The sequence below is a fragment of the Lutzomyia longipalpis genome, chromosome 1, assembly GCF_024334085.1.
Source record: "Lutzomyia longipalpis isolate SR_M1_2022 chromosome 1, ASM2433408v1".
Taxonomy (NCBI): domain Eukaryota; kingdom Metazoa; phylum Arthropoda; class Insecta; order Diptera; family Psychodidae; genus Lutzomyia; species Lutzomyia longipalpis.
In genome coordinates this window covers 23,327,318-23,351,519 of record NC_074707.1, presented here as the reverse complement: position 1 = coordinate 23,351,519, position 24,202 = coordinate 23,327,318, and the positions used below count along the sequence as shown (strand labels likewise).

The 24,202-nt window shown below is 34.2% G+C and overlaps 3 protein-coding genes and 1 long non-coding RNA gene across 6 annotated transcripts in view; all 4 read left to right on the top strand.

The window, feature by feature from the left end:
- LOC129797287 (adenylate cyclase type 6) overlaps positions 1–7,312 on the top strand; it is a 44,214-nt gene extending 36,902 nt beyond the window's left edge. For all 3 annotated transcript variants that reach the window (XM_055839692.1, XM_055839691.1, XM_055839693.1), the window contains exons 9-14: positions 852–1,210; positions 1,304–1,505; positions 2,323–2,409; positions 2,487–2,891; positions 2,965–3,134; positions 3,292–7,312. In XM_055839692.1, coding sequence (XP_055695667.1) covers positions 852–1,210; positions 1,304–1,505; positions 2,323–2,409; positions 2,487–2,891; positions 2,965–3,134; positions 3,292–4,492 — 2,424 coding nt within the window. In that variant the 3' untranslated portion in view covers positions 4,493–7,312. The remainder of the gene's footprint in view (positions 1–851; positions 1,211–1,303; positions 1,506–2,322; positions 2,410–2,486; positions 2,892–2,964; positions 3,135–3,291) is intronic.
- Positions 7,313–7,367: 55 nt separating this feature from the next.
- Positions 7,368–11,487, top strand: LOC129797289 (solute carrier family 46 member 3). The gene is made up of 6 exons (XM_055839696.1): positions 7,368–7,818; positions 8,805–9,186; positions 9,246–9,431; positions 9,768–9,874; positions 10,147–10,485; positions 10,762–11,487. The coding sequence occupies exons 1-6, from the start codon at positions 7,792–7,794 to the stop codon at positions 11,206–11,208; spliced, it is 1,488 nt and encodes a 495-aa protein (XP_055695671.1). The 5' UTR covers positions 7,368–7,791; the 3' UTR covers positions 11,209–11,487.
- A 3,125-nt stretch (positions 11,488–14,612) lies between these two features.
- LOC129797286 (protein giant-lens) lies at positions 14,613–20,041 on the top strand. Its single transcript, XM_055839690.1, has 5 exons — positions 14,613–15,094; positions 15,203–15,775; positions 18,257–18,783; positions 18,933–19,107; positions 19,173–20,041. The coding sequence occupies exons 2-5, from the start codon at positions 15,554–15,556 to the stop codon at positions 19,392–19,394; spliced, it is 1,146 nt and encodes a 381-aa protein (XP_055695665.1). The 5' UTR covers positions 14,613–15,094; positions 15,203–15,553; the 3' UTR covers positions 19,395–20,041.
- Positions 20,042–22,067: 2,026 nt separating this feature from the next.
- Positions 22,068–24,202, top strand: LOC129797285 (uncharacterized). Its single transcript, XR_008751323.1, has 3 exons — positions 22,068–22,141; positions 22,314–23,078; positions 23,152–24,202. It is a non-coding gene; the product is annotated as an uncharacterized LOC129797285 (long non-coding RNA).

The window sequence follows — 24,202 nt, the reverse complement described above, 5'->3', positions numbered from 1 at the left end:
AATTTAAAAGTTGCAATATTTTTAAACTTTTAATTGAAGAAAAAATTAAAAGCTCTTCGAGTTTTTCCTCTATATGCTGTTTGGGAAAATTTTTATTCAATGTTGGTATAACTTCAAACTTGAAAATATTCCAACAATTTAAAACTCTCTAAAACAAGCATAATGATATTGTAATAAAATAGTTGTAGTTGGAAATTTTCGAGGACGTACAGTAGATACTTGAATGTATAGCGCTCAATTTATTTTAATAGCTAGCGGATTCATGTTAAAACTATTTTGATCTAATTGCGGAGTTAATCCACCAAATATTTCCTTTGCTTTTCCACCTCAAGAACTTTCGCAAAATGCCTTTCAAAATTAGTGGTTTACAAAATAAAGCACTTGAAAATAATTTTATAATGGATATTGTACTTCCTCTGAATTTGATTATAAAGCAACAAGTTGCGTTGTTCCGCTAAATTATACACGAATAATTTTGTTAATATAGGCAGGCTTGCATGTGGCTTTTGCACCTACAAATATTTAACTTACATTATTTCATTGCATTTATGTACAAATATAACATTTTCAATTTATGGAAACGAACAGAGTTTCGTAAAACTTTCAAATGCGTTCATTTTGCAAAATTTTACAACCAAACCCACACAAATATCCTGCTGATTTTGTGATCAAATAGGAAATTTGTATATACATATGTGCCAGACATTGTTGTGTGGAAGTTCCGTGTGAATTGAATGAACCATCAGTGTTCACCCCTATGGCTTCCAATTTATATCACATACACCCCCCACATATCTCCACATGTGGCATTGGAGAACCATTGTGATTGACATGCTTTTTGTCTTTTGCAGCACAAGAGGCCTAATCATTCTTATTCAATGAATGGAAATATCTCTAAGGAGCTGAGAATGATGGGTCATGGCTCGCAAAAGAATACCTCCTCCAAGTACGATCGATTGGGCTTTTCAGATGTGCATGAAATTAAAGATCCCGAAGATGAAGTTAATGACTATCTAATGCGTGCCATTGATGCAAGGAGTATCGATAGACTAAGGTCTGAGCATTGCAAGCATATCCTCTTGACGTTCAAGAAGAATGATATTGAGCGCAAGTACGCCAAAGAGCCCGATCGAATGCTCAACATTTACGTCTACTGTACTGTGATAATGTTTTCGGGAATGATTCTCATTCAGTGGTTGATCTTTCCTTTGTAAGTTTCCAACACCTTTAGGGTGATTAATGTCACCCACATACATCCCAAACAACCCATATTAACTTTAGAATTTTACCCTTTCTCTTGCAGAAACATATACAATTACATTGTGATGAGCTTTTTATGGAGTTTCCTGCTTCTACTTTGTGGTGCTGTCGTGGCCAAAGACTACAAATGGTGTCTAGTACATTTAAAGTTGTTATCTCGACGAATTCACAAGCAACGAGTCATTGCACAGATTCTATCATTTCTTGTGGTATTCATCGTCAAGTGCTTGGCTTATTCCACCGTTGTGAGTATAATCACTTCAATTTTATCCACCCTCTCAGCCCGAGTTCCTTTTTTTTTGTTTATTGAATATTGGAATTTTGACGAGAACCCTTGAAAAAGTCCTCAAAAACAGCACACTCAAGGGCGGCACGCGGGGGATTCATTCCATTGGGAAAGCTGTTTTAAAAACACATCTTGTATCGAAGAATGTGAAATGCTCAACTCAAGCACTCAATCCCATAACACATTCCCTATTATTCAATGTATTTTACATGTACGTAACCACGCATGCAGAGACTACAAATTATGCTGTGCATTTCTCATTTTCTTGCATACATTTAAGTTGTGAGACACCTGGATAAACACACCTTGTTAACTCTCATCTTATCTCTTAGCTTTGAACGAGCTTTAATAAATTCGTGAAGCATGAGGTGATGAAACTTTGTTATGTTAAAAAAAAGAAATAAAACCTAATTATTATTTTTCCTCATAGAACCATACCTTACTATGGTATTATCTTAGGGTTTATTTTCATTATCCTTTATAAATTTAATGCTTAATTTTCTGAATCAATGTTTTCATCACTTTACTGTAATTTACGTGTAAAATACAAATTGCTGGTGATGAAATTATCTCCTTCAATTGAATTAATATCCTTTTCTATTGTGTTCTTCCTTCTCGTGGTGCTTAAAGCTACTCTCTGCGCAATTTGCTTCTATTTCGAGGAGCAAATCATGATTAATTGGTCAATCTCTCTGCAGCGCTCTGTCTTTAACTTTCCATACAAAAAATCTAATTTGGGAATCTAAAGAATTTATAATATTTGTCTTTCTATTCAGATTATTGTAAAGGACGAATTTATCTGTTTGAATGAGACAATCTCGAATGACATCAAGACGGATTGCGGAGCCACAACCATAACAAATGTAAGTCAAAGGGATATCTACACATGCCAGTCTTTGAACTTTGACAAGAGAATGCCCTATGTACTCTATCTTTGCAGACATTTCTTCTACTCACAATAATCTCCATGGTGACATGTGCAGTTCACCAAATTCTCAAGATAGTCGTAAAGATGTTTCTTCTCGTCTCACTGGCAATCATTTACATTGTAACGACATTCTCGCAAAGCATAGAGCTTGAAGAAATTTTTGGACAAGAGAATGGCAGTAAAAGTCTCTCATCATCCATTGAGGATTCTCTGTTTGTGATAATTTTCGTGGTGGCACTAATCTTTCATAGTCATCAAGTGGAAGCCACGTATCGATTGGATTTTCTATGGAAACTTCAAGCAACGGAAGAGAAGGAAGACATGGAGCACCTTCAGGCCTACAATCGAAAGCTCCTAGCCAATATCCTTCCAGTACATGTGGCAGAGCACTTCCTCAGTCGCGACAAGAATATTGATGTAATTTTAGCACTTCTCTCATGCATTAATTCACTTAAATACTTACATGAGTTGTTTTCCATTTTCTCTGTAGGAATTATATCACGAGCAATGCGACAGTGTCTGTGTTCTTTTCGCTTCAATCCCCAACTTCTCGGAATTTTATGTGGAACTTGAGGCAAACAATGAAGGAGTTGAGTGTCTCCGTCTTCTCAATGAAATCATTGCTGATTTTGATGAGCTTCTTGGCGAAGAAAGATTCAGGTAACAAAAAGCTCCTTTTCATTTTATTTCAACTTCAAAGCTATTAACAAGTAACAAAGAAAAAAAAAGAATTTCTTTTTCTTCAAAAGAAAACTGACCTAGTTTAAATAAAAAAAATAACGTGGAAATTTTTCTGTGCGAATCCCATTATTTCCAGGTACATTGAGAAAATCAAGAGCACTGGAGCTACTTACATGGCTGCATCAGGACTCACTTCAAATACTTGCGATATGGTGAACTTTCGTCATATAACATCTATGGCGGATTATGCACTACGTCTACTTGAGCAAATTAATGAGGTGAACACACACAGCTTTAACAACTTCCGGATGCGCATCGGCATCAATATTGGACCTGTGGTTGCTGGAGTAATTGGGGCGAGAAAGCCACAATATGACATCTGGGGTAATGCTGTCAATGTTGCAAGTAGGATGGATTCAACAGGTTTGCTCGACCACATTCAGGTGACACAGGAAGTATATCAGATCCTCCAGCCACGTGGGTACCCTCTTGAATGCAGAGGGAGTGTAAATGTCAAAGGGAAGGGCTCCATGGTGACGTACTTTCTCAAGGGACCTGCTCGAGCTGATTTGGTGACATTCTCCAAGACCAATGATGAATTGAAGCAACAACAGAGTTCAAGTACAACAACATCAGAGGATGTTACAGCAACTGGGAATCCCGATAAAGCGTGTGGTCAGTCTGAGGACAATCCTACAGCACTGAGGCGGAAGAGTCTCTGCCGACAGAATGATATTGTGCCATATTTTAGCATATCCCTAAGCCCGAGTGTCTCCACCGGGAGTTGTATTAGTGGAATACAACCAAGTGGAACAATTTCCAGTGATTCTGGTGATGCAACAGGAAAAAATCCTCCCAGCACAGTAAAACCCGATGAATCCACGAGGATTATGAAGACAGCCGCTGACTTCAAAGGGCACCGTCAGAGAGTGGAAAAAAGTGCGATGCAGGATTCCATTGAGAGTTTGGAGAAACTTCTAAAGAGCGACATTGGCCTAGCGAATCTATCATCTGTGAAAATCCCACCATACCGCCATGTATCGAGTGAGGGGCACAATGAAGAGAACATCGTGCCGGAGTACGTGGAGAACCACACCGATAAAATCTCCACGTCCTCAGAGACTGTGATCAATGTACCTCAAGTGGTGAGCGAGGCAAAAAGTGATGCACCAAAGATCCTTAAGAATTCCCATTCAATGTATCCAATAGACTTAGAGCATCAGAAGACACGAGGAGACTGCCTCATGTCCACGAGCAAAAGTCTCAATTTATTGCCATTCATTGATGTCAATAGCGTTAAAGTGGTCTTGGAAGACATCACCAATTGTCGAAATTAGTCTCTCATTGCACATCTCCGGGAGTTGTTTCAGTCCAATGGAGAGGGAAGAATAGAAAAATCCCTGTGACATACAAAATCAATCAATTATGCGCGATATAGAAAAAAAGAGTTATATTTAATGTGGTTGCGTTATGGTGTCTGAAAAATTTTATTGGTGATATTCATATCGGGCGATGCTTGTGATTTCTTCCCCTAATTAATATGCAAATCCTCCTTGGGGTTCATCCTGAAAATACCCCAAAAGAACATCCCTGCTGCTGAAGCATCGTCAAAAGTCTGTGTACATATAAATTTTACGGTGTAATAGCTAATAGAGTGGAGAAAAAGCTGCATATAAATATGTTAATTATGAAAATGAGAAGACTCTATGTGAAAATGTATGTATAAATATTTTACACAACATGTGTACCTACGTAATAATTGTGTAGAAAGCTCAACTCTTCATATGTGTGGTGCACACAATGTTATCCCATCTCGCATCACAGCGTATATTTCCTGGCTGGAAAATCTCCTGTACTCAATTCCACTTTTGGCAGATCAGTGCTGATTACACAATACCACTTTCATTAGCTTATGTGAATGAAGGAGTGCAACATGAAATAGATCCTTTTAGCACTGCCGACTGCCACATTAATTAGTCTAATTGTCTCTCTATTAGCTCTGAGAGAGATCTCTTCAAAACACCTTGAATAATCTCTGCTAGCTTTTGAGGATTTATTGGTGCTTCCAAAGGTAATTCTTGAATGGGGAATTTTAACTCTTTGCGTATTACTATTGCAAATTTACAGGAGATTAGGTAATTTCGATCCCTATCCTATGTCTAACTTTCTCACAGCCCAGAACGAGTATAGTGATGGAGTGCTTTTGAAAGCAGATTAACCTTTTCAGGGAAATATTTACACACAGATGCAGAATATTTTAGGGATAATCGAGCTCACAGCAATATTTCATTAAATTAATTTCTGCCACGTTTTTGCATTTTTTTGCTGTTAAAATAAAATAGAATATTTTGCAATATTTTCATTTACATGACTCATTTTGTTTGTTCTGAAGGTGTGAAAAATAATGTTGCGGAAGATGGTTGCAGTGAGTTTAATGATTTATAAGCAGTATTATAATTTTTTTTTATTATAAAATACTACACAACAAAATATTTATAACTCCTACTTCTCATTAGAGGAAAACCTGGGGAAAACCATACAAAACTGAGTCAATTAAACAGTGAAGTTTTTAACCCACTTGCGATAAAAGCATCATAACCACTGACAATTTTATAAATTGCGCCCAATTTCTCATTATTAATATTTTTTTATTCATTCATAATGAATGCAGAGATATGCTTAAATAGACACTGAAATTTTTTTTGAAAAAAAAAAAGAAATACAATTTTTAAACACAAAATAATTTTACTATCGATGGAAATATTTTCGTCGTGAAAGGGTTGTGTCGTATTTAATGGAAAATAGTGATATACTGCAACTTTTACCTACAATTTAATGTTGCTCAATTATCCCAAATCTCCCTTATTGAAATTAAGGCATCAAATATGTACCTCAAGAGAGCCACAGAAAAATGCAAAATAAATTAAAATAATTTCAAAAAATCATAAATTGGTTACACAGTGTTATTAGCAATTATAAATGCTTTCTTATCTTCAGCACCGAAATTCTTATCTTGATCAGCTATAAATGACAATGTAATAGCCTCAACATGTTTTTCACTCATCCACCTAATCTGAGGAGAGTAAATTTTGACTTATTAATCAAATAAACAATTTCAGTGCAGCACCAAATAATTTTTCATTGATTGAATTCTGCAAAAGCAGTTTAAAATTTAGGAATATTATATCATCATATAATTCTGTTTAATTTATATAAACAAATTTGAAACTTAATATTGAGAATTAAAAGCTCACAAAATATAGGAAATCTATTTATATACAATTTTCTTAAGAGGAGAGAATGTGTATGATACTCCAATTTCTAAACTTATGCGTTACAGCTATAAGTCTCTGCATGCAATCAAGAGCCTTGCAAAGTGAGAAATTCCAGGAAAAACCACTTTTACTTAATATACGTTAAATATATATTATTTAAATAAGTAAATTAAAAAGAAGGCAATTTAAAAGAATGACTGAGACGATAAGATGATTTGGCTGAGAAATGCAATGTGGCATGTGAGAAGGTAGAAAAAAAAAACCAATTTAAAATGGACAACCGCGAAAATTACCTGTTGATTGGATTTGTTGACCAATATGATGAAGCAGTGAAAAATAGGGGACCACCTTTCAAAGAAATGTTATATTTTCTTTTACTAAAATGATGAGAAAATTTACATTGCTTGCAAAATGTAAAAATCACTGAAAAAATACAAAAACAGGGAAAATCATACATTTGGATTTAAAATTCTTTCTAAAGCTTGTGAAAAAATGCTTAATATTAAATTGAGCCCCAACCAATTTATTTGTACGTACACACTCCAATCCCAGCAAAAATGTTTCATAATCAAAAGAGCACAAAAATTGGAGCCCACAGAATGTGCTGACAAAAATATCAGAAGAGTAATCAAAAAATAAAAATATCATAGACACTTATTTTTCGTAAAAAAAAAGTCAATTGATGAATATATAAAAGAGAAACCAAGTATAAAGAGATACAAGGAAAAAAATCTATATAAAAATGAATGTAAAGTGAATGTCAATATTGTCTCATTCGATTAATTTCGTGATATACTTTGTAACACATCCCAAGTATCTTCCATGAGAATATTAATCTTTATCACACAATGGAGGGGAATAAATTAGCAATTTAGAGATTAATGTGCTTGCTCTTATTGGTGTGAAAAATTGATAAGGAGACATCAGGCTGTGTTTTATTCCTACAACACCGCACTTGACTTAACTATTTGCAGTGACTCCGAGCTCCGAGGCAGTCTTCACAGAGCCCGCGTGCAACATTGTCGGTGCTTGACTTTATTTTTCTATCATACAAAAAGCGTGTATTTTCCGTGTTTCTTTTTTTCCACTCTGTGCTCATTTTCTTCAACATCTCTTCATCTCGTCTCCCAACGAATTTTATTTTAAAAATTACCTTTTTACCCGACTGTCCATAGAGTGCGCTTAGTTCTTGATTTTTTTGGTCGGTCGCCGGCAAAACGTCACGATAATAAAATGTTTGTTGTGTGATTTGTGTTTATTCAATATTTCTAATAAAGATGCTAAAGCTAGAGAAATAAATAAATAATCTCAGTGAAAGACTAAAAAAAAAGTTTTAGTTTTATATAATATCAACGTTAGATATGGATCATCAACTCGAGAAAACCGAGGTAAGAAGATTAATTGATTTCCATTTTCCCATTAATTTACAGGAATCTAAGAGAAAATGTCTCAAATTTGTTGATTTCATACACAATTTACATAATGATAGTGATTGTGATAAGATTTCGCTGTGTTTAGCAAGATTAGCACATGGGCACTTTTATTAATTAAATTGAGGTTATATAAAATTTCCGGAGAAAAAGGCGCAAACGCGAGAAAATTGGCGGAAAAATTATATGATTTTCCCTCGTTTTTTTTACGAATTCAGAATTTCTATATGTACCTTTTCAATAGAATCCAATTATTAAAAGTTGAATTAATAATATTTCCCTCAGAACTGCTTATTGCTTTTTTTTCAAATAATATTTTAACCCCTGATGACATTTCTAAAATATTCCTTTTTTCACAGACATTAATATAATCAATCATAAAATATTAAAAAAAAATGACTTTATTTTATCTATTACTTCTTTATATTACGGCCGAGTTTCTTTGTACTTTTGTGCAACTTTTATTACTCCACTCTCTCTTAAATGTAATTTTTTATATCTCCAGAATTTTCCTAAAATAATTTCCTAGTAAAATCCTCAATAATATATTGTTATCACACCACGTTTTTATAAATCCTACGTTATGTTGCACTGTCTTATCATTTATTTTGACTGCTTCCAGTATTTTGCAAAATGTAGATTTATTATTTACTTATGATGATTCAATGCTATTTAAATATAGTATATCAAATTATATAATAATTAATATAAAGAACAATTTCAAGTAATCATTAGAGAGCCTACATGGAAAAAAAGATTTGGCGAATTATTAGTTTTTTTTTTAACTACTTTCTAGTTTAGGTACATGTACAAACATATAAGCAGAAACACAGCTAATAGTTAGAAGTACCTAGTTATTTTATTCAGAATATAGAACCTATCTATGCTAACGACTCATTGCATAGAAATCTGACAAAAATAAATTTTTTTAAAAACTTTATCAGGATGTTCCAATTGCACAGAGGCAAGAAAAATGGTACAACAAAATCACAGTGGAACCCACCATGTTCCTCTACATGATGGCATTTATGGTGACTTCTGTAATCGAACAAGCCTTCTATCTCCACAAAGCATGCATTGTCGATCATAACTATCCAGCTGAAGTTTGTGATGATTTAGAAATTCACCAGGATATAAAGAAAGAGGTGCAAATCACTGTTTCAAATTTTCATCAATGGAACAACGTATTGGGTCATATTTTTCCCATAATCCTGGCCCTCTTCCTTGGTTCGTGGTCTGATCGACGAGGGAGGAAGCTACCACTGATATTGGGACTCATTGGAAAATTCTACTGGTCCATCATGATCATTGTTAACTCATACAAAGGTAAATTTCAAATTGTCACAAAATTTAAATTTAAAATAATAATTTTTGTTTGCACATAGATTGGCCTCTAAGAACTGTGATATACTCCGCTACAATTCCTAGCGCTCTCACCGGTGCCGATGTGGCAATATTTGCATCTGCCTTTGCCTATATCTCCGATGTATCCACCGTTTCTTCCCGGACAATTCGGGTGACAATTCTCGATGTTTGCTATTTGAGCACGATGCCAACTGGAGTGGCACTCGGTGAGTAATAAAATTGAAATTGCAATTAATTTCCAATTACCAGGAGACGGCTATCGTAGCACGATTACACTTTATCAAGCCACTCAATATATGTGGGGCTATAAAAAGTCTCGCCCCATGTTAATTGTTATTTTCAAGTGGGATTTGAATTTTTTTATGGGAAAAATCACATGTGATAAAGCTTTTCCAATATATATCCCCCTAATCAATACTTCCTCTCTGTGTGTCTTGATGTTGTTAACGAGAATTATTTGTGACCTAGAAGATTACATGACAATGTAGCTTTTTTTGAGCCCTGCAGCTCGAGAATTTCAATTATTGGTGCTTCTTTTGAAGGGTCTTATTTGTTCAGCAACGTCGTCAATCGCAATTACTCCGTCATGTTCATGATAAACGCTTCATGTCTTCTGGCGGCGATAATTTACTCATTAATTCACTTGAAAGTAAGTGGAGAATTATTATGCTAGAGAGACTTGAGTCAGCAAGTGACGAGGGGCTTGGGAGTTCAATGTGCCATGTGCGGCATCTCAATTAATGTACAAAAAATGATTTAAAAAATACATTTATCAGAAAAATTTAGTGAAAATTCAATTAAAAAAAAAAAGAAAGAAAATTTAATTTTGAAAAAAAGTTAAAAATGCCTCTTGCAACTCTTGCTGACTCATGCCATTGATTTTATCGGCGTATGATAACTCAAATCTCATGCTTCGTCAAGTGGCAAACAACTTCCAACCAACGATCTCTTCGTGAGGTGGGCTGCTCTGGTGTTCTCTGTGACTTCTTCGATCGCCATCATGTTGTGGAGTCCCTCAAGACACTCTGCAGGAAGCGCGAAATGAAGCGACACGTCTACCTTTGGATCTTCATGGTGGCCATGGCCCTTTACACCTTCCAACGAGATGAGAAACCCATGATGTACCTCTACACACAGCTCAAGTTCGACTGGAATACAGTGACTTACAGCAATTTTAAGACCTTTCAATCGTCTGCCTACGTGATTATGATGCTGGCTGGCATTCCACTTATGAGCAAGGTCTTTGGATGGCCAGATACAGTAAGAAAATCTTTTATCTTTCCATTACAGGTTTCTCATTCAAGAGGAAGATATCTGGCTATAACTTTTTTTTATTTACGTACATTTTATTTTTATAAATCAATTCAATCCATTTTTTTACTGCAATATTGGAAAAAAAAAGTTGTTAAATTTCCTCTTATATTTTGTCTGAAACTTTTAAACTTAATTCCTCTTGATGATAGAGTATTATGCTCTTATTAAAAATTAGATTAAAGAAAAAACTTTGTCTAACAAAACATATATAATTTTACATAGGTAATCGTTATGGTGGGAGCATGTGCTCACGCATCAGCACGCTTTTTCTTTGCCTTTGCTGAAGTTCCGTGGGTATTGTACATTGGTGGTGCTGTTTCGAGTTTGGGTCCAGTAGTGGCTCCTGTATTGCGCTCAATGACTTCAAAAGTAGTACCGCTGGCGGAAAGGGGAAAAGTTTTTGCACTTCTCTCTGTTTTCGACAACGCCGTGCCGCTATTTAGCGGTGTTCTCTACACACAAGTCTACAATGCCACAATCAACACTCATCCGGCGGGAATCTTCTGGCTCACCATGTCCACTCAACTCTGTGTTCTCCTCTTTGCACTCTACATCCACATAACACTCAAAGGACGTAATCTAGCTGTGGCAGAAGTGGAGAAGAAAACAACCCTCATTTATGGTGACAAAGCCAATTCAGAGGAGGAAGATCAAGGTCAGCAAAAATAATATCTCGCAGACCAAAATTTGTAGTTTCCATTAGATTTTAATTCATATTACGAATAAAAGACGAAAAAAAAAACATTTTAAACCTCCTACCTAAAGAAATGTAAGAAAAAAGATTCAAATAGTAATTCCTCAGGATGTAGTCAAGTAATTAAAGCTATAATTAGGTTACATTTTTTGCATGAATTGTTAAAAATTTTATAATCTCTATAAAGATTTTTTTGTAATGATAAGTCCAAAAAAGATTTAAAATGTCGCAAATAAAGTAGATTCCTTTATGTATGCATAATTTATTACTTTCATCCGTCTCAACTTTGTAGGGACAAAAAGGCATAAAAATTTGCATTTTTATGAACTTCCTTACGAAAGCAATTTAACCTGAACCCCTATCGATTGTGAATCTCACAGAAGCATAAAACACTCACATCCTGTTCAATGTAAAAACAACTTTTTTTTGGGGGGAAATTTCAACAAAATGGTTTATTATTCATAAACTTTCAGCAAATTTTTAATTAAAATTCCAAGATGAGAATGAATTCCAAGAAACTATCTCACTGGTTTTTTGTTTAAAGTGCACATAGCTTCATCCAGGCTCATAAGCTAAGCACGTTTTTTTTTCCTGAGTTTTTCAGCAAATCAAACAAAAATGTTGATGCTTTTAGGAAGCATCGTAAAATAACACGATAAAAATTCATCTGTTGGGTAAATATTTAATACGTTTATTGTGGTACTGAGGTCAATATTTGGACGATGAGACGTACACGCTGAAATCCAAATACTTTGCAATTGAATTTCGCAGTAGCTTCAAGGGTTCAAGGAAAGAAAAATGCTAAAATTGATACCAAATTAATAAAATTTGATAAACAGGATGTTTTGCACAATGTACGAGACATGTGAAATAAATTTCACCCCTATTGGTACACTTCCTTTTTACATTTTTGGATGAGGCTATAGTATGTCAGAGTTGAGAGGAAACTCTCGGTAGGTGCTAGCGATATATGTAGTCTGTATGGCACATATATAGTATGTATGCAATTCTATCCCGCAACGATGAACCAAACGCTTTTGCCAAAGGAAAGAATTTCAATTGTGCACCCAAAGGGAAAAATCATTCTTCCTGTGGAAGAGACAAACACACATGGGAGGAAAGAGAATAAAATGTCTGAGGAATTGGATTAAAATCCATTTCTATTGCAAGAACATACGGGATGTGCGACATTTTTGTGTGTTAGCTTGCTCTCAATGAAATTGCAGCTTATATAAAATGTGGCAGGCAAGAAAGAAGTTGGGTGAGATTGCATTTGTGATGTTTGAAAGGCAATAATACTATATAGTCTGGATATTGAATAAAGTGGAATTTATACTACTTATATGGGAGAAGGTGTGGAGAGGATAGGAAGGTAAAGACGCAAAGAATAGGACAGACCGGAAGAAAAGTCAAACAAACACAATTCTCAGGAAGCGTTTAAATCTCTTTTCATACACATTATATATGTATGTATGTTCTTTCTCTCTCTCGGGGCACTTAAACTCCTATTTCCGCTTCACGTGGCTCTGGATGCGATGCGTATACATAAATATGTCTACATACAACATATGTACCAACATATTGAAAAGAGAGACGTTGGGAGAAGATGGGCACGCAGAAGAAAAGAACATACGGATGAAGATTTTTTCTTCTTCTCTAGAAAATTGCTAACGAATGGAATTAATTCTCTCAAAATAAAAATATATGAATTTGATTGTCTCAAGGTAGTGCGAGTGAGATGATGAAGAAGCTGCGAGAGGATGAGAAGAGGTAAAAGGTGAGGTGAGGAAAAAACAAGCACTACGGGTTCTCTTCCCCCAAAAGAAACGTTCGCGTCTCATCAATGAACTCAAAACAATCTCCGATGGAAGCACCTATAATTTCATTCATCAGCCTCTGTTTTTCTTACTCAACGTCCGAGTGAAAAGGAGAAGACGAGAGAGACGCTGCGGTGTACAAACAGCTTGGACTCTTTGAGCACACAGTCAGTGTGTTATATATGTATATGGTGAAGATTGCGTTGACTTCCCCAATAATGGGCATATATGCGATCGTCCCTTCCTTTTGCACCTCCACACCTCGCAAAATGCCACGGTGCCTGGTAAGAGAAAAATCACTTCTCAATGAATGTGCCTGCAGGTTTTATGAATGAAAAACACATTTTGTGCATCTTTTACACACTACAAATTTTCTACCGTATAAATATACACCATATAGAGGTCTTGCTATGTATAAATTGAACGTGTAAATTATGTAAAAGGTGGGCATTACTGTGTGAGCCTCTCTGATTGCTCGATCTCGCACACTACACGGGTTATACCAGCAGCGACATATACGATACGCACTTTTTATAATAAAAAAAACCCATTGATTCTCCATTCAACTTTTCCATAAGAGGACAGAAACTGAAAAAAGATCAATATATACCTACCTACCTTCCTTATTTCATCCTATAAATTTTATATATTGATAAGAAATCCATCAATCTTCTAATGTTGCGCGTTTCAATGTATACTATTCAAAATTCTAAAAAAAAATCAATGTTTGCTTTCAACGATTATGGTAGGAAGGAAGGAATGTGTTACCAAATTGTATTTTATAAACATAAAAATTGATAGGTATTTTAAAAAGTGATATTTATGGTTTGAGGAAAAATGATATCAAGCTTCATCAGAAGGTTATTATAGTTTTCTGTATTCTCAGAAATGTAATTCACATTGGAATTTCCGACTGTCGCAGATTCGGTTGAAAATACTTGGAACACATTCTTTATTAAGATCTTCTATCCAATATAATCTGTGATCAAGATTCTCTAATTACGAATTAAGGGATAGTTCAATAAATATGGAAACTTGAAATTTTTTATAGCAATCTGGAAAAAAAATTAATTTTCCCCCATTTTCGTTAAGTAAACAGCCAATAATTAGTTAGTTTTTCACTCTGTGGTTTACTTAAAATTTGGTTTTGCTTTGGGAAAAAAATATTCCTGATACAATTTTGAATTTTAGACATTTTGAACAATTTGATCCTGATCAGTTTTATAAGTGTTAGAACCTAATAAGAACGTTTTAATTTAGTTACATAGATGAATCCTAAATCAGTAAGCACTTTTTAAATATACCTACATAATTACTAGTCTAGGACTCTTGACTAATTTAGTCTTGTCCCTCTCAAATGCAATTTACATAAAGTCGAAAATCTATACTGAAGACCATTCATTTTTGACCTGATGCCCAACACTTGGGTCGAGCATCCACAGAGTGAGTATCTGGCTTTGCCTCCTGACTTTTACATCTCACTTTAACCATTGTCTGTCTCTCTCACTTTATTTTTCAAAGAGTTTCTACATAAAGCAGAAAATGCGACTGTATGGGTTTTCATTCAAGTTTCTTCTATATACAAGCAGCATGTACATATACTATATTAAAGAAAACGCAAGGCTGGAGCTCTATTGAGAAAAAAAAACAACCGAGCAAGAGAGACAAACAACGAGGCAAGACATTCCGATTCATTGGAGGCGCATTTCAGTATTCTTGTGTCGATCAATGAGTGTTGTATTGGAGCTCCCTCGAAAGTCCAAACTCTTATCGTCCCAGCACACAAAGTTTCATTCACAATTTCCTTTGATTTCCAAACTCGCGTGACTAACGGGAAAATTTGAATTTTCCGGAGGACAGTGTGGAAAGCCTGGCTAAGGGAGAGAGAGTGTAGTGCGGCACCTACATATAAAATTACACCACACAAGAGTTGTGATGTTGTAAGAGTTTTTGTGGGCTCGCGTAGAGAGAAATGCAACTTTGAGCCATTTGGCGCAGTGAGAAATTTTTCCTTGTAAAAAGTACAGAGAGTGTGAGGAAAAAGGTGGTGAACTGACTGTACAAGAATAATTTTGAAAATACGGGAAAGCGTCTTGAAAAATTTTTTTATAAGACGTGTACCGAACAATTTTCTCAATATATTCCCATCCAGAGAGAGAGAAAAGCAAAGAGAGAAAAATGAATGTGTTAGCACATAAGTGAAGAAGTAGAAAAAGAGTGAATAAACAAACAAGAGTTCCAGAAGCAATTTTAAGTTGTTTGCATTGAAATCGAACGTTGTAATATGTTATATCACATATAGAAGAGTGGAAGAAAAAAAAGACACACAGCAAAAAGCGCGACAGAAAAGCTGAAGGAGGTGAGAGCGAGATTCAAAAGTGCTTGGACTAGTTCTGGTGTGAATACATATTGATAGTTTTTCCAACGAGTTGGGAGGAACACCATTTAATATCCCCATAGTGAAGTTAAATTGTAACCCCAGGGAGGAAAAGACGAGAAGAAAATGTACTTACAAATTGCCGGAACGGGATTTGTGGTAATTTGCCTGATTCACCTACTCGAGACAATTCATCTTCCGCTGGAGGTGCTCGAAGTGGAGGATCTCGTGAAGCATCAAAGATTGGATCTTGCCATTGAGTACAACAGCAGCGACAGCGGATCGACTGCAAGAGAAAATCAACCAACAGATAGCATCAACAAACCACGAGTCTTGTATCAAGTTGGGGTAAATCATTCAACTTAATTCAATGCTCAATCAATAATTCTTTCTTTTTTTATTGCGTCCTTGTGAGAAGTTCATCACTTAATTTTTTTTATCTGACGCAGTGCTTCCAATTGATATTTCTCGTTTGTTCGCAATTAAATTATATTGACATCGCTGTTCAAGTTGTTCAAGAAACGCCGTATAAATTATGTTACGAACGACTGATAAAAAAAATCTTTAGAATTAATTTGTTCAGAAATATAATTATAAAATTGAAATATTTTATAAAAAAAAATTTATTGGTAATTAAGACTTAGGTATATATTTTTGTTTCAGAACAACAAAAAAGTACATTAAAAAATCTTTGTTAAAATTACAATTTACGACACCACATAAAGAACTAAAGGAACTAATTGCGATTTTGCTTTGGGAATAAAATACTTTATTCAACTAAAATGACAGATCAATTTCATTGAGATTTATATACATATTTTTTAATAAAATGTCTCTAAAATGAGAGAGAGAGACTACGGATTTTTCAATTAATCTTTCATTTTTTTTAATTAAAGATTGTTCAAATGCAGCCAATGTATTTTTTTTTAAATATGTAAAACATTTTCTACTAACAAACAATAATTAAATCACGCGTAGCAAATTAAATTCAGGACAAAAATCTTAAGTATTATCCTTATACATACAGTAAGATATTTTATTCAAAAAAATTCAATTCCTATGATGATTCCATTTGGTTGGTATTGAATTGCTGGAAAGTATACCATATGAGAAATGGAAGCAAGTCAAAACGATGGCATACGGAGAAGAAAATCTGAGAGATTTTTTGTCATGTGGTATTTACTATAAAAGAACATACATATGTGGCAACCGGACATCCGGTTGCATAGCAGCACATTTACTCTTTTCACCTATTTAAAAAAGGTTCTCCTCTTGGTCTTTTTTCACCTCCTGTTTTTTCCCTCCGCACTTTAATAATCTTCTCGTTTTTGTTTCGCCTCATTCATTCCTATACGGAATTTTATATATATTATTCCACTCGTCGTTTATATACCCAGCAATCTTGTTCTTCATTTTCTTTCTATTTCTTGGGCTTTTGCTGTAGGCTAAATGAACTTCCCTTTAAACTCTTATTATTTACCTTTTCCTCTCGCTTACACATTCACCTCTCTCAAAACCTATTGACTCTCGCATTTATTTGGTAGGCTTTTTATCGTTATTTTCGTGTATTTATTGAATGAAATAACACGACACCCAAAAAATGAGCAACGGAAGGCACCATCTTAGGAAATTATATCGCTTCTTCTATTTTACCATCGCCATCCCTCAATGAGATTTTCATACTAAACATGTACATACGGTGTGCGTTGTGTATTATGTACATACATATGTATATATTCCAGGATGAGGGCACTTCAGAGAACCATTTCCCGCCTTTTTGTGCTCACTCAACATCCTCCTCTCTCGTGCTACACACACGAGGTGATGCCTCGGCTATATAAAATGCGATAATATGGTGCGAAAACCTCATCATATCATAATATTACTGATCGCCCCATTTTTCTCTGTAAATTCATTGAGAAGAAGCTTTTAGAATGTGTTTCACAATAAAATCAATTGGAGAACCAATATAAAATATACACACAGCGAGAAGCAACATAATTAAGTTTAATATTATGTAGAATTCCATGGAAAAGGCATACGCAAACGTTCTTCAGAATACTACAAACTTCTTAGAACAATCTACGCACTCGGCATGCGATGAATAAATGATGTCATTAAATGGCTATTTAATTATGTTATTGAATTAAACTACTCAGTGGAGCGAATGAAAAATGATGACTCAATTTTTCCCTCTCCCCTTCTATTTCAAATTAGGTTCTCCTAGTTTTTTTACACATAATGTTCCCATCAAAATTGAAAACAAGAATTAAGAGCTCTTTCCTTTTCAATGCGCAATTCTATAAACTAACAACGTGATTTAATTTCATAGGACAACATTTAGCTCTTAATGATCTCACGCACCATAGAAACGGCGACGAATTAGTTTTTGCGTTATTACAGAAATATTTGGCAACGTGCCGGCGGAAGTAAAGATCACCACGTACATTCTATTGGAATTTCTAATCCATTGGCTATTATAATTATGCGGTTGTTTTTTAATAAATATACGTTTCTATTGGTTTTTATTTAGATTCTGTAGAAATGTTTAAATTTATATCGAAAATAAAACAAATTACTTAAATTAACCAAACAAGTAAAACTAATTCGAAAATGATAAAAAAGAATCTTAAATTATTGGTTTTTATGTGTTTTGTAGCATTGAACAAAAAAATTCGTGCGCTTCTCTAGAATTGAGTATACTGAGCAAAAATCTTTCTGACGTCAGTGAAATCGAGATCATGAACTTCTCTATAAATTATGCAACAATTCCTCTAATAGAGAAAGATAAAAATTTATTAACCGCTCTCTGTTTTTTTTTTGGTACAGTCTTCCGAAAGTGATCTTCCGGTTTGTGCGCCAAATGCCGTCTGTTCGAAGATTGATCTCTACGAAACACCGTGGATTGAGCGCCAATGTCGCTGTCCGAATACCACAACAATCTCCAGCCAGCACATTAACTACCAGCACAATGAATTCTTGGAGAAGCTCCTGCGGAAACTCAGCAATGATCCCACAATAGAACGCAAAACAACGCGGGAGATGCTAAAGAGACTCGGTGCGGTGTATCATGTGGATGACATCGTGCTGAGTGGGATTGATGAGGCAGAGCATGGGCAGAATTACTTTTACCGCAGCAAAGGTAGCATCCACAAACAGAGAGACTTCATTAGCCACCTTACAGCTACGGCGACTGATTTGCACGAGAGCAAGAGACTTCGACATGCCTCCCATCGGGATTTTGCCACAATCGGTGGTTGTTCAAGTGCCATCGGTGGGGATGATGGTCACACAATTGTAGACAAAACACGACACTATAAGCTCTGTAGTCCCATTCACAAATTACCTGTCTGTCGGTGAGTATACAGCCATTATTCTTATGACTTAATTACAAAGCATGTATTGTATATACCTCCCAAATATATTAGAGTTTTTCCTTTATATTATTTTTTCACCGTTGAACTGAATTATACTAAATTTTTTTTAAATTATGTTCTTCTCTTAGGTACTTTAAGGACTTCACGTGGACCCTTAAATCTACAACAGGAGCAAATTCAACGCAACAAATAATCCACTGTCGCTGTCCCAAGAATTCAGTCACGTACCTCATCAAACGAGAGCCACTAATTGCAAAAGATGAACAAGGATATGTCTATTTCTTCGCTTGTTCGCCTCAGAGTGTAATGCATATGCAGAAAAATTGTTTCTGACGTTTTTTTCATACAATTTCTTTTTCTTTTTGTAGCGCCTGAGATGCCAGAGAAAGGAGCCATGTAAACTTTTTACGGTACGAAAGAGACGAGAATTTTTGGATGAGGTCAATACGAATCCCTTGTGCCAATGTCCGCATAATCATCGTTGCCCTCGACATCACACAGACGTGGGCGTAATTGTGGGCAAATCCTATGCTCAGGACAATATTCGAACTTATTCTGGCTACTGCATGGCAGATGATTTGACAAAGTGAATGGCTTAAAGAATTCCTTAACAAGATGACTTTCATGTACAATGCGATAAATACTTAGATTACGAGCTAATTAACCAACTAATAATGTATATTTTTTCATGAGAATGCCTACAAAATGTATTTATTTTATAATAATTTATTTCACAGAAAAAAAAACATTCGCAAAAAGATGCCTCTCCTCTTTATAAGTAAGATTTTCTCAGAATAGCTTTAATACTAAATTCATATTAAAAAAAAATATAGTATATATATATAACATGGCACCATTTTCCTTAATTTATTGTAAAAGTTGAGAGAATATTCAAAAATTGCTAGAGGCCGAAGACAAAAAAGTATTTTTTTAATTAATTCTTTCTTTTTTCCAATAACTCTTAATAGAAGTATATTCTTTCCTCATAACATTCATATTTCAACATTATTGTACCTGAATGTATAAAAAAAAGAGTAAGAAGTGTTATCTAGTTAGTTTTTTCTTTAAGAATATTGCTCTGTCCTAGAGATAAGATATCACAAAAATGGATACCTTAAAATACATGTATTTTTTTAAACACAGATATAAAATCGGTATGTATATAAAAGTTGTTGTGTACTTTATTCGTTAAAAGGAAAAAAACATACTTGAATAAATAATTAATTCACGGGACAAACTAGTATTACTTTCTTCGCAATGTATTTAATTAGTACAGTTTAATTAGAATTAGAAATTCAATAAATTATAGAGGAATTAAAAGAGGAAAAAATTATATGGGGTTACTATGAATTGTCTACACTGCGGCGTAAAAATTTGCCTAGTAACTAATTTCTGGTGGAAGAGTCTGTGGAATTCCAGAGAATGAATTTTAAATCTTAGAGTACCGTCACTTGGGGCTGTTTTCCCCCTATTTTTAAATTAATTTTCTATGATTTTTCCGTATTTTCTTATTAAAATGAAATTATACTTCCCATCTAGAGGTCTTAAATTTCTATAAATTTCAGAAAATTCTAATTTCTGAATACGATTTTGAGCAATAAAATAAAGACAGGAAAAGTTTAATAATTTAAATATTTGAACGATCCCATTCAACCTCCACTTAACTGCCCCATTACAGTTAATTCGATTATTTTCTTAAGCGTTTGCACCTCAAGAAACCCTTTAGCAATTTTGCCTAATATATTAAAAGGCATTGATATTGCATGGAATAAGAAACGTTAGTTAATCACTTAAATGCACTCGAATACAAGAAGATAGATGTGCTGTTGTTGAAGAATAAATTATGTACAAAATAACAAATAGACGAGGAAATAGACACGAAATTGTGTACAAAATAATTACAAATTGCATGAGCTTCTGGAAGTACTTGTTCGGCACACAAAACACTCATAGGTACTCACGGTAGTACAAATTAATTCACCTAATTTTCATACAAAGTAAGATTAATCGAGTGAAGTGGCAACGGCAGAGAATGAGGTAGTTTCAGAGGGAAAATGGTATATTTACTTTCTTAATGGATCAAACATCACAATAATGAGACGGTTTTCTTCATCATTTCATCTTGAAATTTCTTTTTGCTCTTCCCCTAGTTTGAAAATTCAGCACAAGTGCGACCCCCTCCCCCTGTTCAACTACAATAGAGAGACATTTCTTCAATATTGGGCTACCATATTCACATTGTTTGATATGGCATTTAATTGAGTGTACATTTGCTTAATTTGACGTGATTTATAATTTATCTCATTCGCTCCATCTCTGTATATAATTGAGATTCTCTTCAGGTACAATTATACAATGAAATAATTTTCTCTCATTTTCAAAGAGCGTTATCAAATCTGAATTTCAAGACCTCACTCGACATATAAACAATTTATACCTTTCCCAAGCTCAATATTTATAGAAAATAAATTAAGATGTAACATAATCTTTTGAGATGTGAAATACCCATTTAGATTTTTTTCTGTGCAAAACTCAAGATAATGATAATTATGAAATTATTTACTGAGTAATTTTATTAAAATAAAAAAAAAGATCTACTTAAAAACTCAATTTTGTATTAAAAACAAAATTAAGCAAATGACTTTTTCACATAGGTAGCAATATTTTTTTACTCAAACTACTAACTTTGTTGCTAATGCAATTAATTTTTCCGCCCCACTGAATTACGCAGTTTAATTAGGAGACCCACTTCTTCCAGAATTCCAATTTGTACCGGTTTAATGAGAACTTAGCACTATTTTTTTTCGGATAGAATTTCACCTTCTTCTGTAAAGACATCTCACTATATATGCGTATAAAAGCGGATCCGTGGAAACGTGCCTATTCTAACATTTATGATTGTTGAAAAGTTCCATATATTAAATGGCTTTATGGAGAAAGAAAAAAAACGAGTCGTGTCTCTCATAAAGGTGTTAGAAGAATGGAATGAACACGGCAGCAAATGAGTATACAACACCACTTAATGCTATATACAAAATTTAATCATGAGAAAAGTCTAGAACCAAAGCAGCAGCACACGAAATGAGGTCACTAAAGTTCTGGTTCACTTTCGATGTTCTTTACAAGTTAAGTGTTGGTGAAAAGTCAAAACAAACTTTGTGGAAAATTTTCATTAATAATGTAGTAAGAATTTTCTTCATCACTATTCTATAAAAATATATATATATATATATATATATATATTTAAACGTAAATATAAAGTACCTTTTATTGCCTTTAAGGCTTGCTCGTGGTATAATATTTGTATGAGATCAACACGTGTCGACTAATTTCTTAGGTATGTATATATGTACACACATTTTCATAACAAATTTTGTTGAGGGCTTTAGCCATCAATTGTGTACATTTGATTTAAAAAATAATTTTATTACTTTCTTGTATTCTCAATTTCATGAAATTGATTTTAAAGTAACTTTTACTTTTTATATGTTTTCTATATATTTTTATAGGTGATTTTATTGGTTTTCATCACGTAAAGCTTCGCTACAAATAATTTAAAAGTTTATATACCTGTTGAAGAACTACGAAACTCAAGCACTCTCAATGCCGGTTAATTTTTGCATGAGTTCAGACCACTCTACTTCTTCTACAAAAAAAACTATTATTCTTGCTTGTGAAAAAACACCTGTAGCAGTTGTTCTCAAAAAAAAAAACTCATGCTCCCTAGGAATTTCTCTGCCCTCACCTGAGTGCCAATTAATTGGGCACAAGAGTTGAAGTTGACTAATTAATATTTAATGTCTTCCCATATTCTGCTCTCCGAGAAAAGGTGCTACGACGTATAGGTATTATATATTGCTATGGGAGAGAAAATTCTTCAGATGTGGTGTGCAAAATAATATTTCATCATTTGAAGAGAGTGTAATGTGTGTTTGGTCGTTAGTGCCCCTCACTCCACCCACAACAATTAATCACCTAGAGATTGAAATTGTTTTTACTGATGAACAACACCTTAAGAAAAAAGCGAAACATGAAGCATACCACTTTCTCCCTACGGAGCTATTTTCAACATATCGACATCTTCGGAAGATATTCCAAATGAGCTGAAATTCCTACGCCATCAAAATCAATTACCACCAATTTTGGGCAATTTCAGCCAATTTTGGCACATGAAGATCCACCAGAGATTTCACTGCACACCACGAAAGTGATTGAGATGAGGCACATATTTTTCAACAAAGGCATCTACTCATAGATTGTATTTGCATTGCATGGTAGGTATACCTACTTTTAATTTAACGGTCTTCATTGTAAAAAATTTTCATTTCTCCCTATCATCTTCTGTAGGTACATGCGGCTGCCATGAAAACAACGTATATTGCCATATATATTCAAATGACGAGAAAAGAGGTCTCAGCGACATTCGCTTGAATAATCATGAAAGAAATTGGTAAAGGTATAAAAAACACACTGAAAAGAAGAAGCATGTCTATTGAGTAGGTAGAATTTGATGAACTGAAATTGCCCCCTTCGTTACAATCAAAACTACCAAATTAAGTGTGATGAATAATTTTAAATTAAAATTTTTGGGGTTAAACCTCTGCAATTGCCAATGCTACTGGAAAAACCGCCAAATGCTCCATTTTGGGGAAGACGTTGATTGATATATACAATAGAAAAGTGCCCGAGACTTCAATAAAATTTTACCGCACAACTTTTCTGGATTTATAGAACAATTCTCGATTGAGAGATCACGATCTTTTGTACATTAATTAAAGGGATCTGGGTTAGATGAAGAAGCAATTGCGCGCCTTGCTCAACATTCAATATCACATGTTGTTGAGGTGTGCTGCTGATGAATGAGACGATGAAGATCTCTTTTTGAGAACACATCATCGTCTGTCTTATTAATTGCAAAACATCGTGTTCATACGCGGAAACTATTACGTTTTAGCGAGCATTTTAGTAAAATTAAAAGTAAACTGATAGACAAGGAAAGCTACCTTTATTAGATATTACATAGATGCTACAAAAAGAGCACTTTTTACGCTTGAAGCGCGTGAAAATTAATTGAAGAATATATAGGATACTTTTTAATTATAGATAAACTGAACATATAGAGAAGATTATCAAAATAAAATTTAAAAATATATTTTAATTGCAATTTCTCCGTAAACACCCAATTTAATTCTTACTGAAAATATAATAAACATATGTATACAAAATATGGATTGAGGATAATAATGCAAAAATTACTGTACTCATACACTTCTAACGCAATATTTTCTCATTGTGAGACATTTGAAATTTTCTAAAATTGTATTAAAATTAGCTCTTCATCTTGCACTTTATATTGATGTATATTGACAGGTAATAAAAATAAAATTTATTACTTTTT

Coding starts and splice junctions, on each gene's coding strand:
- LOC129797289 (XM_055839696.1), top strand. CDS start 7,792: ATGGATCATCAACTCGAGAAAACCGAG. Junction 7,819..8,804: donor ATCAACTCGAGAAAACCGAG/GTAAGAAGATTA, acceptor AAACTTTATCAG/GATGTTCCAATTGCACAGAG. Junction 9,432..9,767: donor GCCAACTGGAGTGGCACTCG/GTGAGTAATAAA, acceptor CTTCTTTTGAAG/GGTCTTATTTGTTCAGCAAC.
- LOC129797286 (XM_055839690.1), top strand. CDS start 15,554: ATGTACTTACAAATTGCCGGAACGGGATTTGTGGTAATTTGCCTGATT. Junction 18,784..18,932: donor CACAAATTACCTGTCTGTCG/GTGAGTATACAG, acceptor TTCTTCTCTTAG/GTACTTTAAGGACTTCACGT. Junction 19,108..19,172: donor TCGCTTGTTCGCCTCAGAGT/GTAATGCATATG, acceptor TTCTTTTTGTAG/CGCCTGAGATGCCAGAGAAA.